The 21,340-nt window shown below is 26.2% G+C and overlaps 1 protein-coding gene and 1 long non-coding RNA gene across 2 annotated transcripts; both read right to left on the bottom strand.

The window, feature by feature from the left end:
- Window positions 1-5,382: 5,382 nt before the first annotated feature.
- Window positions 5,383-7,147, bottom strand: LOC105434944 (chaperone protein dnaJ 8, chloroplastic). Its single transcript, XM_011653511.2, has 3 exons — window positions 6,811-7,147; window positions 6,651-6,719; window positions 5,383-6,007 (listed from the first exon to the last, which is right to left on the bottom strand). The coding sequence occupies exons 1-3, from the start codon at window positions 7,036-7,038 to the stop codon at window positions 5,834-5,836; spliced, it is 471 nt and encodes a 156-aa protein (XP_011651813.1). The 5' UTR covers window positions 7,039-7,147; the 3' UTR covers window positions 5,383-5,833.
- A 5,389-nt stretch (window positions 7,148-12,536) lies between these two features.
- LOC101216866 lies at window positions 12,537-13,945 on the bottom strand. The gene is made up of 2 exons (XR_969065.2): window positions 13,534-13,945; window positions 12,537-12,843 (listed from the first exon to the last, which is right to left on the bottom strand). It is a non-coding gene; the product is annotated as an uncharacterized LOC101216866 (long non-coding RNA).
- Between the last annotated feature and the right edge of the window lie 7,395 nt (window positions 13,946-21,340).

The following is a 21,340-nucleotide window of genomic DNA, read 5'->3' as shown; positions in this document are numbered from 1 at the left end:
TTAATACTTAATTTAGGAATTTTCTTTTATTAAGAAATACAAGTAGGACATTTTAAGAATGTGCATAAGTTTATAAAAGATGGTATAAGATCAAATCAAGAGGTTAGGTAAGAGTAGTGAAAGTGAATTTAATGTCTAACGTTTATGGACGAAATTGAAACAAAAGGTAATTTTAGTACACAATGTTTACACATTTTGAATGCAAATAATCCAATCAAAACACAATCAGTTAATCAAAATTAAATTGAAAAACAGAATGGAAAGAAAAAAAAAAAGCAGAGTTATCCATTTTATATTAAGGATTTATATGGATGAGTTGAATTTTATTGAAAAGAACGAAATTGGATAAATTCGAGAGATTGTCGGTTGGTGGAATTATCAAATTAATCTACTTCATTTTATTATCATTTCTCCTATCTTCTAATTAGTATTACTATTTGATCCATATTATTTTTAGGTAGAAGTTTCATTAACAACTTAACGATAAACAATATCTCTCACCTTCTCTTTTATTATTAGAAATTAAAAAAATTACAAATTACTAAACAACACCATTTTATTCGATTAATATTTGTTTAAAATAATTTTATAAAATCAAATTTAGTTTAGAGTAAACATCATCTATAATAGAGAAAATAGTTTCAACAAGAAAAAAATAAAATTCTTTGTCAAATTAATTTTAAAAACAGTATTAATGTCTGAGCTGAAGAAGAAACCTCCTTCTCAAAAGATAATATAAACTAATCAATATACTCACATTTTTAAAAACTAAAATTTATCTAACTACGAATATATATATTGGTATATATACATAGATAGGTAGGTATGTGTAATAATTTATGATTCAAAATAATGAAATATTCCATAAAACAAGGTAAGAGTCTCCTTTTTACTATTTATTTTCCATTTTAGGAGCATAAATTATTTACTTTGAGGCTAAATTTTGAATTTAACCATAACTTGTTTGAGTATCATATCTATTTAGTCATTTGATTTTTAAAAGTGTGTGATAAATTTTTAAATATTTAACATAGTATCTAACCGAAATACTAAAAGTTATTAAATTTTAATTGATTTATTATAATTAAATTAAAAATTCTATCTTTAATATGAAATCTTAAGCTTTTAGTTTTGGGTTGAGCTGTTTCGTGTATTTAAAAATTTTACTGTTTAATTTCTATTTATATAATTTTAATAAATAAATTTAGAAATATTTATCCAAATAGTTCTAAATGATGTGACAACTTTTTAAAATTGATGGAAGACATATTTACAAAGTGTTTTTCAAATGTGAAAAGGTAACTAATGCTGTTGAATTAAAATAGAAAGAAAAGTTATAATGTTGAAATTTTATTTTCAGACGTGGAAATTGTTAGGCAGCTACAGATTTTATACCAATTAAATAAAAAACTTTATGGTAGAAACGATAAACGTGGCGGTCATGAAGACACGTGGCGTAGGAAACATCTTTTAATCGCTTGAAAGGAGAAGCCTAACACGTCAGCACGCATTTAAATCTCTTCTTCTCACACTTTCAAAATGGATTACATAATGTACAAAAGAAAAAACAATAATTTAGTCTTTATCTTACTACAGATATCTACATGGAAGACACGTAATTGAATCTACTTACCAAATATAATAGAAACAATATTAAATTAATTATTAAAAAATTATAAATTTTGTAAATAATTTTAGTTTCTTTTACTACAATAGACTTATATGAAGTGGAACAAATTTTAGTTTATAGTAATTTATAATACTCCATTTATTTAATATTAGTATTTGAGGTATAGGATTTTAGTGTATGTTATAATAATAGTTTATATTTAGAATAACTATTTTTATTTAAGTATGCAACAAAAAAACAACAAATCAGAAAAGGGATGATGAAAGAAAAATAGAGAATAAGGTATAAAATAGAGTACCAATTATGGATTATAAATAGTTGTACTCCTCACTTGTAATGCTTCAAATTTAGGATTTGAAATCATAGATACCAAACTTAATCTTGGATAATTATGATGTCTATCCAAACAATTTATAAACAAAAGGTGGATAGCAATCAATAGACCATTTAGGAAAAAATTATCTATAACTATGAATATTATTTTTTGTTACAGTAAAAATTATTTAAAAGTCTTCCACTAGCTATAATAAATATTATTTTTGCTGCAGTTTTTACTTCTTGATATTAATCGGTTTTTTATTATTTACTATAATAGCTCATTCGTTAGTCTAAACATCAACTAAGTTTTTAAAAGAAAAACTTGGAGAAGTAATTTAAAAATTGATTGAAAAAATAGAACGGTGGAACAAAATAATATTTTAATTTTAATATAAAATAATAGGATGTTGTATTTTTCTTTACTTTTTTTTTTAACGGTTTTCGAAGCAATTCAAAAAAGGGAAAGCTGTTGTGATGTGAACCTGAAACAGTCAGACCTAGATTCCTTCTTTCCATATGAAACGAACCGTTTTGAAGGAGTAAACGAGATCCAGTCTCGTAAAACGAGAGTCTAGATTAACATAAGTGACACGTGTACCATATGCAATTCAACTATTGTTTCATACTCATATTTTCCATAAAACATATACATGGGGATAAAATAAAAATAATTCTATTTTTAATTTTGTTTGAAAACCAACTTTACAGGCTTTCAACTTTATTAAACTGTGCTTCAATTTTGACAATGGTATCAATGTGGGAAATAAATTCAATAGACTACAAAGTTGGAGATAAAATATTTATTTTTCCTTTTCGCTTCTTTTATTCTATTTGTTATATATATATATGGCATGTATATTTGTGTTGCCATAAAGATTCCTTCAATTTCTTGACAATACTCGTATGACAAATTCAACAATGCACAAAGACGGAATAAGAACATATTTCCCTTTAATATTAGCTAAAAAAGTATATAGTATTTTCCTAACCACCAGTTTGAAAAATCAATTTAATTTTCTGTTTTTATAAATGATTGTGTTTTAATTCCTGTAGTGAATAAAAGTTATTTGAATATTCAATTTTCATTAATTAATTAGATTAAATTTAATATATTTTACCCTTTAAATTCACACACCACAATTAAAAACAAACCTGTTCAAACATAAACCGAGTCATTTTTAAAGACCATTTAAAAGTTAGATGAGATTCAAAAACAAAAAACCAAAAACCGAAAATTATTTTAAAAGTAACAACTTCAAACGAATATTCTATTAATTATTATAGATATTTATATATTTTTTTAATTTAAAATATCGGACCAAGTTGCATTAAAAATATGTTTCTTCAAACTTTATAATCACAAATAAAAACAACATATATGGTAGAAAATATTTGAAATAGAAAAGAGTGGACTTAATCCACTTCATGATGTGTGGCTTTGTTTTTTGTTTATGATTTTTGAAAGTTGTGTTAATAAACAATATTATTAATTTTTAATGATTTTTAAAATCAGACTAAAAAATATAATATTTTAAGATGAAAAATATTTATAAAATAAAACAATTTCTTTTTTTTAAAAAAGAAAAGCTAATTATTTGTGATTTTAATTTGAGAGAAGAGGAAGTAACAATCAAGAAAAGAATGTGTGTCAAAGTCAAGAAGTGGAATGAGAATGGGAAAATAAGATATTTATTAGGTGGTAATGACATTTAAATTGGATATATTCAAACGTCGACGTTTATTAATGTTTTCATACTATATCCACATTTTAATATCTTTTCTTTAATTGCCTCTACCACACAATTTTGTCCCTTTTTTATTTTGTTTTTCTTATGTGAATCTTAATTTTTATTATTTTCGTAATATAGCAGTTTTAACAAGGTGATTAAAATATATGCTTACAAAAATCCATTTATACTTTTAAAATCTAAATCCTACAACTTTTTTAATTTATAACTTCAATTATATCATTTTACACGTCAAATATCATTATAAATTGGTTCTATCAATGATTCTTAAAAAAGACTCTAATTTTTCACCTAAGGAAAATACAATATGGATATAATTATACAACATTTAGGGTTTAAATTTGATGTATAATTGTTAGTATTATTGATACCGTTTTCAAATTTTTAAAAAAAAGTATAAATTGATATTTTTTTTAGAAAAGAGAAAAATATAGATAACAAATACAAGAGCTCCAAATAGAAAAGAAAAACTGAAAACAAAATAGTAAAATATTTTAGTTAAATATTTATGTGTTTTAAACAAAATGTGCTATTTACTAGATTGGTTGAGAAGATAAACGAGTGCATATTTGAAAACCTCGAGACTTCAATTGAACTTGAAGATTCAATCTAAAATATAAGTTGGTTGAAGCAAATTCAAAATTCAAGAGAGCAAGAGAGTAACAAAGTGTCAAGACAACTTTATTTTGAAAAAAAATAAAACATTCGATGAGACACGTTCACCTTCGAGTATTCAAACCTACGTCACACGTGTATATCTCATTGAGCTTGGTTGTTCATTATTTGCTATATATATATATGGCTTTGTATATGTATAATTATTTATTTATCATGTTTATGTCTTAGCTCATTCCTAAAACCACCCTTTTGCCCCTTCAATTATATATAAAAGGAAAGTTCTTTTCTTCTTGTTTTTGAGAAACATTCAAAGCAAATTCATATCCCTCCAATCTTATTCAACATCTGGGTTAAGTTAAGACTTCTAGATCCCAACCTTTAGCTTTTCAAAATCACTCCCACCCGACTTAATAGTAAAAGTAAACGAAAAATAATACATATTATTATTTATGTTAAATAAGCACATTGAAAAATGTCCTTGTCGGCATAGAATTAAACTCTTGATTACAATTATTATTTATGAATTTTTTTTTGTAATTCTACAAAATGTAAATTAAGAACCTTGAAAGGAAACAAAAATCATGCAACCAATAGTTACTACTTTACTTTCCTCAATTTTTCATGCAACCAATAGTGTTACTACTTTACTTTCCACAATTTTTACAAATTAAAAAAAATGTTGTGACATCACACCACCAAATTTAATTGAACTTTTACAAATTAAGAAAATATTGTTACATCACACCACCGATTGTGACTTTAACTAACCAAATGTAGAGATTTTAATGAGAAAACCAAATGCAGGGATGATTTTAATCGTTCCTCATCTATTTTATCTCGTCAATCTCTCATCTTTATTTAATGGGATCAACACACCTCTCCGAGTGCAGGTTGAAGTTGAATTAAGAGACAAAACTTTGACTTTTTCGACTTACTCTGTCTTGAAATTTTTGAAAAATTGAAAATTTTCAAGTCACCAAAATTGATTTCAAATAAGTCAAAATACGTTTCCAGTTAATCTTACAAATCTCAATACCAGAATATTAAGGCAATTCCTTCTCATTCAAATGGAACTCAACAAGGGTAATTGGTCATTCTTATCCCCACCTCTTAATTTTATTCAGAAACGGATAATATTGGACAGAAACGAACCACGTTCGATTGGGGAAACAACCAGAATAAAGAGTTAAAATGATAAAAACACAAATGTCCCACCACAACTTTGCTAGGCCATTCCTTCAAAGCCTTTTCATATCATTAAAAGACCCAAAAGCCTCTGTTCTTGACCATATGTACAACAACGACACCACCACCACTCGAAAAAAAAGGGTGCACACATTAATGAATTAATACCAATTTTCAACTTCCCCTCTTTTCCCACCATATATACAAGCCAAACCAAATCATCACAACCGTTGGTTGTTGATGATGTTGATGATGTTGATAGATTGAAGACCAATTCTATGAACAAATCATAACTGATTTCTAATTTTTTGTTTTTGGATTTTAAATTTCGGGATTAATATTGAGATGAATAATCACCCATCCACGCTCCTTCATATCCCATCCATTCTTCATATGAGTCCCAATCTGGTTCCCCATATTTTGTCTTCGGTTCATCAGTCCCTTCAGAATATTTTGTTTCATATGTCTCTATTGATGTTGCTATACCTCTCAAGTTATTCATCACAATCTGTTTCACCAAATAAAAAATCACCTCGTTAGCAAAATTCAAACTATCTTCATAGCTCAGATCTGTTGCAAGAATTGAATTCACATACAAATTTGTTCGATTATTAGAATTTACAGATAGGCCAAGAGAAGAAATTATGTAAAAGACGGTGGAGGCGTTTGGGACCCAACTTCATATCTACCCAATCTATGATAACCAACACAGCGCAACGATCAAAATTTGCTATTTACATAAAAAGGCTTGAACAAATTTGGGTCGATCTGGGACCCAATAAAAGCAAAAGACATAGTGCAAGTGTGTGTGTGTGTATAATATAACCTAACATGAAATACGACAAATAGGTAAAGGAAAATCAATGATAGAATGACCGAAAACACTATGAAACCGACATGAACCTGAACAAACACTCAACTTCACACGCTACATATAGTGGAATTCAAACTATGTCCTCTAAAAAAATGTCTATATATTTAATTAGTTTAGTAATTATGTGCGGAAAGAAAAGAAAAATAGTTATTGCAATAATAGGTGCACAATTATTATTATTATAAGAAAGAAAGAAAAAAAAAACAATTGATCATTCCAATAATTGATTCAAACTTGAGTAAATAATTAAAAAGAAAAAGAGGGTGTGATCACGTACAACGTAAGCTTCGTTGATTTGTTCAAACTGAACGCCACAATTTCTCCCTTTACAAACATCAGGATGATACTGAAAAAATAATAATCAAAGAAATCGTAAGAATCAGAGGATGTAACAAATCCTGTCATATAAAGAAATGGAAAGAAAGAAAAGAAGAAACCTTAAGAGCGAGACGTCGGAAGGCTTTTTTGACTTCAGATTCAGAGGAACCGGGTTGAATCCGAAGAGTTCGATAAGGATCGGCGACGGAAGAAGAAAAAGAAGAAGAAACTCTAAATTGATTAGTGGAAGTTCGATTCTTGTTTGGACGATTAGTATGGGGAAAACATGAAGAGGAAGAGGAAGAGGAAGATGGGGCGATGAATCCAGCAGTAGCGACGGAGGCCATTAATTACGGAAATGGGAGAGTGTTGAGAAGAAGAGGAAAGTGTAGTGATAATGGAATGAAGAAGGGGGAAATGGAAGGGGAAGGAGAAGGGAAATATATAGAAGACTGGGAATAGGGAGGGTGTGGAGAGCCGAGATGGTGGGTTCTTATCCAATGGGCCAATTTTAGAGGGAGAGAGATGACGTGTCCCTTCCATCAGACAAAACTTCTGTTCTTATCTTTTATCTCCTTTTTCTATTATTTATTGCCATTCCTCACTTACCTTTTTCTACCTTATCCTTTTCGCTTTTTACCGCCGTTGGTGCCACCTATTGACTTACGGAATTTATCATATTTACCGCTCTCATTCTTTTCTTTATTTCTAATTTTATTTTCTCTATTTCTATTTTACTTCTACCCTCCTTTTCTTTTCTTTATTCTATTTTGGTTTTTATATTTAAAATTAATCTTATCCTTTAACTCTAAATCTATATATTACTTCCCTCCAAACCCTTATTATTATTATATTAATTTTCATAAATATAACCCATCATAATATATTTAATTCAAGTAATAAAATGAAAAAGTCTAACAAATTTCCTAGGAACACTTAAAAATGATAAAAACAAGTTATAATAATTATGTTTATAATACACACTACTTTATTTTTTATAAAAATGATAAAAACAAAGTCCAACATATATATATATAAAAGGTTAAATTTAAATTTCTCTTTTGTTATATTTATAAAATTACATGTCTTAATACATTTATACAAAATACCTAAATTAATTTGCCACCCAATATAAACTTTTTTAATATTATATTTTCTTTCTGTCTCTTCTGCTATTTATTTTTATTTTCAAGGTACTTTTTTCTTTTCTTCTGCCATTGGTTTAAATATTTCTGGTTATCATTTCTTTATATCTTTATTTCATTTTTATTTCTTTTTATCGTCTTTTTTATATCTTGTAATTTTTTTTTTCAAATCGTTATTAAATAATTAAATATTAAAATTAATACTAGGCATTTTGTGTAGTTTTATAAATTTTTTATTTTCGAAATATTAATATTTTTGAGGTTTGTTATGTTTTTTTAGAATACCTCTTATTATTATTTAATCAATTTTAATAATAATTATGTTTGGCATACTTAATTAACATTTTGCTTTTCTTTATTCCAATCTCATCTACCATTTTTCATTTTTATAGAATATTAAAGTAAGAGAAGAATAATTACTCTAACCTTGAAATTAATATTATATTACTATTTTTGTATTAACTGTGCTATACTCATTTTAAAGTTGTTTTTGCATAATGTGACATATCAACAAGTGAAATATTGTTTTCTTTCTTCTCTTTTGGATTCTGCATATAATTTTTAAATGCTACTTTTATGACAAGTAATGTATAAATGCTGACCCGTTACAAATTTTTCCACCTATTTCTATTCAACTTTACTAATTTTACCAGAACAATCAATTGGAAGATTCTTAATATAATTGAAAATTAATTCTATTTTTAAAAATAAGTTTATTGATATCACTTCTATTTCTAAATTTCTTCCTCTGACATCTACCTTATACGAATGGTTTAAATAACCAAGCTAAAATTTTAAGACTAGAAAAAGTTTTTTTGTTTTTGAAATTTGGTCAAAATTTAAGTAATAAAAAATTAGGCAAATTATCGACAATTTGATATTTTTATGTGTAAATATGGACTTGACACAAAATGAGTGGATGTTTTGTTAAATTTTTAATTATCATTTTTTAGTTTACAATTTTGATTTACTATCTACGATGAACACAATCTATTAATTTATGTTTAGAATGCAAAATGCTGGAGTCAATTTGAATATTTGTGTGCTTATTTGTTTATTTATAGAGTTTGTTTATAAAGATTTATTGATGTTTGGTTTAATTTACTTTTTTAGAAAGTAGAACTATTATAAATTAGGTATTTAAAAAATTATGAATTTTGTAAAAATGAAAATTCTATCGTAAAAATCTAAATTATTTTAATCTATTTTTCAAAATTCAAAATTTAATATCTTTCTCAATTTCCCTTTTCAAGTTCTTTCTATAAGAAAATATCTCAACAGTGGAGAATTGCAGCGCATAATAGTATGTTTTTATCTTCTTGTTTTTTCTTCAGATATGTTTTATTTTTAAACTTAAATTAATAAATTACCTTTATTTGTCATGAAGTTGCTTAAATTACACTGTAGTCGATTTTTGCATTTTTGCATTTTTGTATTTAGTTTACAACTAAAGCAATGTTTTTTTAGAGTGAAATGGTTTTGGATTCTGTTTCTGTTCCATTTTTCAATATCAATCAATATTAATTTAAAAGTATTAGATAATATTTTTAGAACAATTAAATGACATTAAGTATTATTACAATATATCAATTTGTATGGTTAGCAATTACTATTAGGTCGCAATCACACACTAATTAAATAACAATTGATATTATTAGAACAATCAATATTTTGGTCACTCGATAGTTTCAATTGAACCGAACTTGTCAATTTGCCATTCATGCAAATTTTAAAATGTCAGGTCATAGGCTCTATTTTCATTTTATATTTTGATATAAGTGCAAGTGGTCCACAAAAATATGACAATTGAAAAATTGTATGAGTTGACAAAAATAATTTAGAAAAAAGAAGTCCATAGCACATTTTATTACATATAGCAAATATGACAAATAATTAGATATACTAGACGACTATCAGAGGACTATTAAGAAGTTATCATATGACTATTTATTTTTAAATTTGTTACTTTTGTAATTAAAAAATGTTGTGAAATGGACCTTGTTATCATAATTTTTTTTTGTTATTTGTGTGAATACCTGTCATGATTAATGATATTAGATGGGTTGAAATTGTCAAATTGATTGAAAATGACAAAATTTGAACCAAAATAGAAAAAGAAATTTTTTGTTATTAGGGTTAGACATCCTAATCTAATCATCTTGAAACTTAATTTATTGTTTTTCTTTTATTAGGAAATACAAGTACCACATTTTAAGAATGCACCTAAGTTTATTTGATTGAAAAAAATGGTATAAGATCAAATCAAGAGCTTAAACAAGATTAGTGAATGTGAATTTAATGTCTAACATTTATGGACGGAATTGAAACAAAAATGATAAAATTAGTACAAAATGTTTATATATTTTGAACTTTCATATACCTATAATTATTTAGTTATTTATTACGGTTGAGCTACTTCCAAATTTTGAATGCAAATGATTCAATCAAAATTAAATTGAAAAACAGAATGGAAAGAAAAAAAAAAAAAGAAAAAAGAAGCAGAGTTATCCATTTTATATTAAGGATTTATATGGATGAGTTGAATTTTATTGAAAATAACGAAATTGGATAAATTCAAGAGATTGTCGGTTGGTGGAATTATCAAATTAATCTACTTCATTTTATTATTATTTCTCCTATCTTCTAATTACGATTACCCATTCTAAACTTGTATTACTATTTTTTAAAATCCCTCTAATTAAATATCTGAATTTTAAATATGTAGCTTTGTTTCACTAATTTTGTATAAAAACTTAAATTTATTGATAGGTATACAAATTTTATTAAAATTGTTTGGTATTTCTATGAAGCATAAATCGTTTTTCATTTTTTTTTATTTTAAGAAAATTCCAAAATTTAAATTATTGGTTTATAATTAATATAATATATAAAACATTTACACTTTATTCCAAATTTTCACTTAATGACAAAAAAGTTACTGGACACCATTTCAGTATGAAGTACAAATATTTGATCAATTTTACCGTTTTTGACAATTTATCTACATTTATTAATTTACCAACTAATGCGTTTAAAATATTAATTAACACTAACCAAGTCCCCAAAAAATAGAATAAACACTTTAGTAAATACTACATTAATTTGGAATTTGCACTTTGCCAAGGACATTCCAAAAAGTCAAAATAAAAAAGACCATGTAAATAAGTAAAAAAAAGTTGTAAACGTGAACCCTAGTGCAATTACATTATCAACAATTGGACCCCTAAATGAGAAAAAATGAATTCTAAAACTCAATTTATCCAAATCCAATTTTAAATTATGGATAAACTTAGATATTTAATTTTTATTTTTAAAATTTTACAGGTATAATTGCAATATCATCCTTCCGTATAAATGGTTTTACCACACTAACTAATTACTCTGCTACCCTAACATGATCGAAACTTATTTAGGATTAGAAAAAATTAACAAATTCTTAGGTTAATTATCTGATTGTATGTTGGATAATTGAAAATTTTGACTTGTTTTCTTTTTAATCTAAAAAATTAGGATACGGTAATTTTTTCTCTCTCTCTCTCTCTCTCGCTTTTTGAAGTAATTTAAAAATGCCAAAGCTAAAAAATACTATTTTAATAGCAACTAAGTGTACGTTACGAAGAAATAATTACAAATAATGTATCAAATTAAAATGGGATAAGTCGACGCCTTGAAAATTTATCAAAATTTGAAGTTTTTCAAAAATAAAAAATGACAAACTATTTTCTAAAGTTATAACTTCAAACGAATATCTCAGGAATTATTATAGATATTTTAATATTTATTTTTAGGTAAAAAATATCAGACCAAGTTGCATTAAAAATATATCTTTTAAGGACTTTATAATCACAAATAAAAACAAGATATCTGGTAGAAGATATTTGAAATAGAAAAGAGTGGATTAAATGGATTAGAGTTAGGCCATGTCTTTAGTTTATGATTTTTGAAAGGTATCATTATACACAATATTTTTATTATTATTAATGATTTTAAAAATTAGACTAAATATTATAATATTTTAAGATGAAAAATATTTATAAAAATACAGTTTTTTTTTTCTTTTTTTTTTTTTTAAGAAAAGAGAAGCTTTAATTATTTGTGATTTTAATTTGAAAGAAGGGGATGTAAGTTGTAACAATCAAGAAAGGAATGGATGTCAAGGTCAAGAAGTGGATTGGGAATGGGAAAATAAGATATTTATTAGGTGGTAATGACATTTAAATTGGATATATTCAAACGTCGACGTTTGTTAATGTTTTCATACTATATCCACATTTTGATATCTTTTCTTTAATTGCCTCTACCACACAATTTTGTTCATCAATGTTCATTTTTATTATTTGCACTTTTAACCACGTGATCAAAATAATATGCTTCCAAAATCCATTTATACTTCTAAAATCTAAACCCTACACGTTTTTCTATTTCAAATTTTATTTTAATAATTATATCAATTTAAACATAAATTTAATAATCACACTTGGGGAAGGCTACATATATTATATCTTAGACAATTTTTTTTGGAGATATAAATTAAAGAGACAATTAATGCTCCAAACATTCTTACTACGTTTAGCTAAGATTCGAGTGTATTGATAACATGAAATTTGTTCTCAAATCTTGTTACTCCAACTATTGTACTAGAACAAGATCTATATGTGTGTATGTGTATATGCATAAATGGAGGTAGTCGATAACAAAAATTTACTCAAACAAAAAGATGTATGTGTGTATATATAAATAGGGTTTTGATCTTATTCCATATTTCAATGAGTGAAAAAAAGAAGATTTAAAACAAGTATAAAAAGGAAGAGAGGAGAAGAGTGGTAATTATTATTATGTTGTTATTTGAGTTCATCAAAGTGGAAGCTGCGTTCTTCGCCTTTCCCGGCCGGTGGTTGTTGGCTCCTGCCCCGCCGGCGCCGGACCTTCCGCCCCCTTTAGCCTTTGAAACAGTCCAACTCTCCGCGGCCGTCTTATTATTCTCTTCTTTGCCACCCCCTCCTTTCACTCCAAACCAAAAGACAATAAATAATTAACGATTCCTCATCATTTAGCAATTCCATATCTTAAAAACCAAAAGTAAATGTTTGACATAATTTTCCTTTAATTTTCACAACTTTCTAAAAAAAAGTTATTGAATGAAAACCTTAATTTCAAACCTCTATAAAAAATTGTTTTTCACTCAACAATGGAAAAGAAAATTATGATAAAGTTAGGATCAAAGTCAAAGAAGTATATGGTGAAATAAAGAATAATATCAAATTCCATATATATGTTATTTTGTATAGGTACATGACCTTGTGTATTTTTTAATTATCGATTTTTGATCATTTTAGAAATCTTATCAAAATTAGTTCAATAATAACTGTAATGGAAAAGACACATTATGCACATATATTTGATTGATTTATAAATAAAATATTAATAAACATCATTTTTTAAAACTCATGATAGAGATTAATGTTAAAAGTTGATGAACCAATATTATACATAATCAAAATGATATTTTAACCAAAACAAAATATGAATCTTTCGTCAAGATAAAAATAGGGAGGAGTACTCTGTCTATATATTTCAAAACAAACACAACACGTTTCTAAGATTAATTTAAATAATTTGAGGGTACTCGTAAACACAATTTAAAAATCAATAAACAAAAACAAAAGATAAAGAGGTTTTGAATAAATATAATCTCACCCAAGCGTGGTTGTTGATGAAGATGATGGGTTTGGAGAGGAGGGTTGGAAAGAGATTCATATGGAAAAGAATTATTGGAAGCATTAGAAAGGGATGAAATCCAAACAGTTTGAAGAATTAATAAGAGGGAAATTAGGAGGCATGCATATACTCCCATTTTTATGATATGATATGATCTCAGCTAGGCACAACCCTAATATCAAACCAAACCCCTAATTCACCAACCCTTTTTCTTCACTAGGGAATAGCCATAGCCATAGCCATAGCTCTCATATTATATATATACATATATATATATATATACTATACCTTGTTATAGAGGGAGCTAAAGCTAGGGTTGTGTAAAAGTGTCTGGGAAGAATATTTATGCTTCTCTTTTAGTTTTCCATGTAATTAATTAACCAAAATAACAATAAATTATTCTCTTTTTTCTCCCTCTAATGGAATGGAACAGCTTTTGAGAGTGTTAGTGGTAGAAAGTATAAATTCCTTTCTTGTTTGTTAACAGTGTGGGATTAGATTGATATATTTTATATTCTCCCCTTATGCTTTTCTGAGCTGTACATGTTTTATGGTTCCTTGGTGTAAAGGACCCTAATGGTGAAGTTCTAGTGGTGATTTTGTCACACCTTTTAATTTATTTAGTTTTTTCCCATGTGGGTGGTAATTGCAAACTTAGGGTTGTTTTTTCTTCTTCTTCTTTCTCTTAAATTTAATATTAGAGTTCAAATTTAACATAAACTCCAACAAATTACAACTTGATGGGTATAAAATTACCTAGGTTTTAATATATGGTATCAAAGTCCAAGTTTTGTTTTTCTCAAATTAGTCTAATATCATTTTCCCCCTAGATTAATACAATATATCATGATACTCTCACAATATTATTTTTGGATTATATTCAATGCTATTAAATTTCTAGTTCTTTTAGTACATTAGAAAATGGAAATATTTGAATCACGAACCTCTTCGTCCTTAGTATATACAAACATTAGATGAGTTAAGCTCTTGTTCGTGTTGAAATCGAATTTGTAGTTTCTAAACACTAAGGAGATGTTTGGTGCGCATGTTCGAAATCAAATGTTTGAAAATTAAATGACTATGGACTTATTTGATGAGGTTATGATGTTTGAGAATTACATTAGACGACAAGAATTGGTAATATGGATTTCTAATGTTTGTGTTTGAGGTTCTGATTTTGAATTCCTAGACTTAGCTTTTTTTTTTTCTTTTTGTCAATGGTACATTCTTAATTTATGATGTATAAAATTTTTAATTGATTTTTTAATATTTTGTACATATAATTTAATTTATTGACTTCTTGATTGACAATATTGTAAAAAAAAAAGGTTTAACATTCAATAACAATAATTTTCATTATAGTTGCATTAACGTGATCAATGATCTAATTAGGAATATTACAAACTATTAACAAAATATAACAAATTATGCAATCGAATGGAGTTTACAAAAGTTTCAGTTAAGCAAAACATTAATTAAAAGCGTCCAATAGCTAGGTTTCAAAATAAGTATAGCAAAATAATCATACAAAATAAGTATAGCCAATCAAAAGTTTTCCTACAATGCTCATGCAATGTAATATTTAAACCACTTTTGTCAAAAGTTTAAATAAAAATGAGTTTCTTTTTATATATATAAAAAATACAATGTTCTTAAGTGAATTCAAATAAGTCATAAGTGTTAAAGTGACCAATCAAAAAATATATGGAAAAATGTATATTTAAATTATAAATTTTGTACGCTAGGTATAACATACTCTTAAAATTTTAAATGGTGTATAATCGTGTGTTTTAAAATTTAATTATGTGTCAAATATATTAAAATTTTTAAGCTTTTGTCATTTATTTTCTTCAAGTTTTACTGTGGGAGGGGATTCATTTATTTCTTTTGCTTACATATATATAAAAAATAAATAGATTATCTATTTATTAGTTCAAAACAATAAGAAATTACACTAACTACATATTTAAAAAATCTTATTTAATACATAAAATTATAAAAAAAAATTAATCTTTTTTAGTCAAACCAACTCCAAGTTATTTCAATATATATCTTTAATTCATATCACAAGTGAAAGTCCTCGCTTAGATTTGAGAACTAAAACTTAAATTAAAAAAAAAAAAAACTCTATTTACCTTAGGTGTGAAGTCCATGATTTTATACCATGAGCCTAAAAGATCGTTGCATGCAAAGATTACCTAAGATTATAATAATCGCATTTTGCTTTAGTAAACACTGTTTTAAAACTATCAATTTGCTACAATGTTTCTATTTTACAATTTTTTTTCTTTGCTACAGTGTTTACGTATTTTACCTTTATCATTATTTTTTTTGCTCCAGTGTTTACTATATTTCTTTAACAAACTAAAATAGTCTACACACCAAACACAAACTATTGAAACTCAAACTAGAATAATCCAGACACCAAACATAAATTATTTTACTCAAAGTATAAAACTATAATAATCTATAACTATAATGACTCATTTCTTGCCCCAAACATTCGATAAGCATCTAGAATTTGATCAAGGAATTTTTTTTTTGTCCAAAGTATTATGTATTTAGCTTTAGGTAGTTTATGAAGCTAAGTACTTTAATTATCTTTGACATTTGAAGATTCCATTTTTTGTGTTTCAATTTAGTGTTTGACTAGATCTTTCTTGACAGAAAAAAAAATTGTTTATTGATCAATACTAGGCAGAAATTTCAAATATGCACGATAAAGCAAAGATTTGCGACTCAAAATCTAAGTTTTAGATTACTTATCGAGAACATTCAACCTCTCTTCTTATCTCTTAAAGTATAGGATAGCTTCCACTTTAGATTTAAAACTTATAGAAATAAAGATTATATTCACAATCAATGTATGATATAAGATTATTATATTTCACACAACATATGTTTCCATATCTTTTCCAGCCACATTGACTCGAGTAATGGTTGAATTATATAAACGACGACTTTTAAAGAAATAATATATTTAAAACTTTCGAAAAGTTTAAGAAATTCCTAGACACGATTATAAACCATAGTTTTCCTGTATAAATATAGGCGAGTTCACATCTATACTACCTATTACAAAATATATATATATATATATTATATATATATATATATGAAAACAAATAAAACATGTGTAGAAAGTTGAATAGGCTTGACATATTGAATGGAATATTTGTGTATATATATAGAATAGTACTGCTAAAGAAAACAATTGGTCGATTTGTCCAACAAGTTTATTTTATAAATGAAGAAAGTGAAAGGTGGAATAAAGGAAAAAGGGTAAAACAGAACAATAGCTAAACCACTTATTGAGAGATCCAAAATATATTGTGGGCTACCAAGAATCTGATTCCCTACTTTTGTTTGGTCACCCTATACTTCATTTCAATATCAAATTTTTTTTGTGTCAAAGTATGTGTTCACAATAAATAATTTGAAATATTCACTATTCGATGTAACTCTTCACCTAAACTTACAAAACTAAATTAAGTAGGAATGCATTATTAATAATTATTAAGTAGGAATGCATTATTAATAATTATATAACATTCTCAAATTCATATACAACAGTTATTAGAATACTTAATCTGGATTGTGACAGTCTCACTGAATAATTTTTTTTAAAAATTTAACTGTGTACTTGTGTTCTTATATTCTCGTTAATTTTTATTCGTACGAGGTTTTAAGATAAACGTGTTTCGTGGAGTTGAACTTGTGTTTATGTTGATATGATGTGATGTGGTTCGATTTATAGTACTTGATCATTTGTTGAATGTATACACTTGATGTATGGAATTGAAGCACTTGATGTTCTTAAAGTTTGAGTCTTCAGAAGCTATTGAGTCTTGTTGTTGGGAGAATTTTCTCTAGACACCTAAAATTCCTAAACCACACAAACGAAGAAATCTTCTTTATTTATAGAGTTCTTAAGTGGGCTTTGTAGACTAGGGTTTGGTTGGCGTATGAACCTAGCCTCCTAGATCCAATCATATAGATTTGAACTTTGTTTAAGCATTTTGGCTAAATTAAGTCGGGCTCAATTGATCTTTAGTCCAAATAAATAATATTTATTTTGATGCAAAAGTCATGAAAATAGGTGTTGCTATTAAAATTTGTCAATTTATGTTTTCAAACTCAATTTAGAGTACGTGTTAACTTTTAATTAGTTTTAAATTTAATTATTTATATTTTTATTATTAATTTAATAAATAACATGACAATCTATGATCCAAAATTTATTATATTTAATTTTAAAGTTTCGTCCTTTTTTTCACATGTTCGCTGTTCTTTCATTCTATAACGATCTAAACAAACTTAGATTCTCTTTTAAAAAACATACTTGTACTTTATATAATATAACTAATTTTAATGTAATTTTTTTGCATGATTATATAGTTTCATGTGTGCAAAAAACATCTAAAACAATTATTTTCAAAACTGTTGTTTCGAAAAATTAAAGGCTACTGCATTTCTTTGAGAAATAAAATTATTTAAATGGACTAGAACAACATCTTATAAAAAAACTATAAATACAGTAAATCTACATCATTAATGGTAGAATACACTATTATTGATAGATTTTTGTGAGTGATTTTAAAAATTATATCTAAAATTTGTCAAAATTTTCAATTATTGTCCATTGTATAATCAATACTTTAGGTTTTTATTTGAAACATTTTCAAAATAAAAAGTTTAACTCAACTAGCATGCATATGTATGTTCACGATCAAAGTTTAGTTTAACTCAATTAACATGCACATGTGTTCACGATCAAAGTTTATTTATAATTTCAAATTAGAGATGTGGATGGGTGGAGATGCCTTTCTCGATCCCCACTCTCCTTTCATTCTTAACGCCCACCAAATTCTCCATGAAGATCAGGAGGGAGATTCTCAACAGAGAATTGGCAAGGGATATCTAAGTTCCTCCCGCAGAAACTTTTTCCTCTTTTATTTTTTTTCTAAACCAATTAAGTTTTTACCAAATAACAAAAATAAAAGTTGTAATTTCTAGTTTTTTTTAGTACAACTAGGACTAGCATTTTAACCTGAAAGACTTAAAATATAAATTCAAATAAAAATTCGTAACATAATAACAGTAACACATAATCTTAAATTATTATAATAAATTAAGAAAAAACTGCATTCCAATATAGTTTATTACGATTAACATAATCCATTGATGAATCAACAAACAAATCCAGAGGGTTCCTCAAATTCTCAGCATCACACCACCAATAATATTATATTGCACACTCTAAAAAGTAAAATCAAAACAATACAAAACAGATAAAAAGTGGGTGTGGATTCCCAATATATGTTTTCTAATATTTAATTTAAACGACAAATTGTTTTTAAAATATTAGTCTTTTTTTAAAACAACTTGAAATGAAATAGCTCTGGTATGGTCGTGTTTGTGAAGTACCAAAAAAGTTCAAACAAAAACAAGTTTAAAAGGATTTAAAAAAAAAATCAATCCAAACCCATCACATGACCGATATAATTGAAAATATTTTAGTTCGATTTGAAAATAGTTTTAAAAGTATGTTATAACTCAAATTAAATTTGTAAGAAAAACAATAAAACTCAACTCAATTCAAAATTTAAAATTATTATGAGAAAGTAGTTTTAAATTCATATTCATATTTGTAACTTTCTTGTTCAATATTTAGGTTGGTACCACCTTTTTAGAATAATAAATGAATGTAGAGAGATATTTTTAAAGAATTGTAAATATAACAAAATTTAATTATAGTGGACTCCATTATTAGTTAGATATCTATTAATATAGACACGATTTCTAATGAGAATATTGTTTATCACGAATAGTCTCCAAAATTTTTTTGTTTATATCTGTTAGTTTTTTATATTGTATTATAGTTGCTAACACTTTTAATTACTATATTTGTATTTTTTTTTATTTTGTTTGAAATACTAGATAGTCTAAAGAAAAATTGTTGTTTTTGCCTGGTGTTGGTTGAAGGACCAACTTATGTAGATATTTTAATATCAAATAGCAACATTAGTTTTGCATATGCGTGACTGCGTTTAATTAAAGATTGAATCAAACTCATTAAAATAAAACCTACCATTCTTCATTATAGTAAAAAAGAAAAAAAGAAATTTAATAAAAAAAACTTACAAAGTCTAAGTTCTAATAAATCCAAAAAATGAAAGGAAAAAAAACTATTGGGTCAAAACTAGAATCCTTTAATCCCTCCAATGAGTCATTCTTTGCTCATTGATTTTGGATATCAGTAAAAACTTTAGGTTAATATGAAAATTAAAATATTATGAGGTTAGAAGTCCCTAACATGTCCATTCATGTAATGTTTTGATCCTTACTACATAGTTCTTGGAAAATATTTGGAGCTGTACGTAAATGTGCAAATCTTACTCTCTTATTCGTTTGTGATCTTTTTAACATTCACAGTGTCACATATATTATAAAAAAGAAACATACACACAAGTATTTTAGGTTAATATAAGTTAAAGGTGGACTTACATTATAAGGAGGGTCGTAGCTTTATCAAGCACTACACTTACTTTATCTATGCAATTTCTTAACGTAGTTCTCTAATTTTTCCTCAATTAAATCAACAAGTGATTTGTTCTTTGCCACACTAGGAAACCAAAAAAAAAAAATGTTGTCCAATTCTGTGATGTTGGTTGAGATACCCTATGTACACAAACATCGTCACCAAAATTTTATAACATAAATTTTCTTCACTATTGTCATTTTATCCGTATTCATTGATAATATTTAAAGGGTTAAACTCTTCGCCAACAAAACATACCTTTTATCTTTTGTGCTTGCTACAAATGGCTCCAATTTCTATATAATTCTCAAAATGTTATTTCCAAAACATTTGACAACGAAATGAGTAGCAACCAACAAAGATAGAACTAAAAGATTAGAAGGTGCATTGGATAAAAATTCACTTCCAATCTATAGTTGGTACCTAGAGTGAAGAGTTGTATCCAAATCCATTCTCATGTGTTTACGTTTATTGAAGTTTCTGAAATTATAGTTGTGGCCCAATTTAGAGTTCGTTTGAATTGAATTAAGAATTTTTTTTTCTTCACGAAATTCATTTTTGTTTAAATTCGTTTTCCTAAAGATTGTTTTGGTTTTTTTAAAAATAACTCATTTTCTAAATTAAACACTTAAAAATATAATCTAAACACAACATTAAGTTGTACTAAAGTGATGTTTTGAATGGTTAGAAGTTAGCATTTCTTTTTCCTTCTTTATCCTCGGACAAGTTTTCAATTAAGTTGTTTATCAATTTGATGATGGAGGCTATTTTTTTATATTTGTTGTGGGACTTACCTAGAATAATAGGTGTTATCAAACATAATTGAGGTAGGTTTTCTTAGGCAAGATTCAAAACATAATTGAGTGCCATATTTTCTTCATTATCCTTTCAGGCAGACTTTTGTTTCACAAATTTAACTAAAAACACAATAAAAGTGTAGTCCATGATCATTATAAAAGCTTTTTAATTTTGGGAAATAAGATGAAACAATATGAGTTAATTGTATCAATCATTTAACACTGAAATTTCACATTTCTTTAATTTTAAGATATAAATTATTGTTTTTCTTACCTAATCTTTTAAAAATTTCACCCATCATTCATTCAAAATTTTAAAACTAAGTAAGATTAGGAAAATATAAAGAATCTCTATCATATCTTTTATCAATACGTAGATAATTGATCAAATTTGTCATTTTGTAGCCTAAAAAAAGCATATTAATTTGAAAAAAAAGAAGCATATTAG

This window comes from Cucumis sativus, chromosome 3 (genome assembly GCF_000004075.3).
Source record: "Cucumis sativus cultivar 9930 chromosome 3, Cucumber_9930_V3, whole genome shotgun sequence".
NCBI lineage: Eukaryota > Viridiplantae > Streptophyta > Magnoliopsida > Cucurbitales > Cucurbitaceae > Cucumis > Cucumis sativus.
Note: the sequence above shows the minus strand (reverse complement) of the source record. Positions and strands in the feature narration are given on the sequence as shown.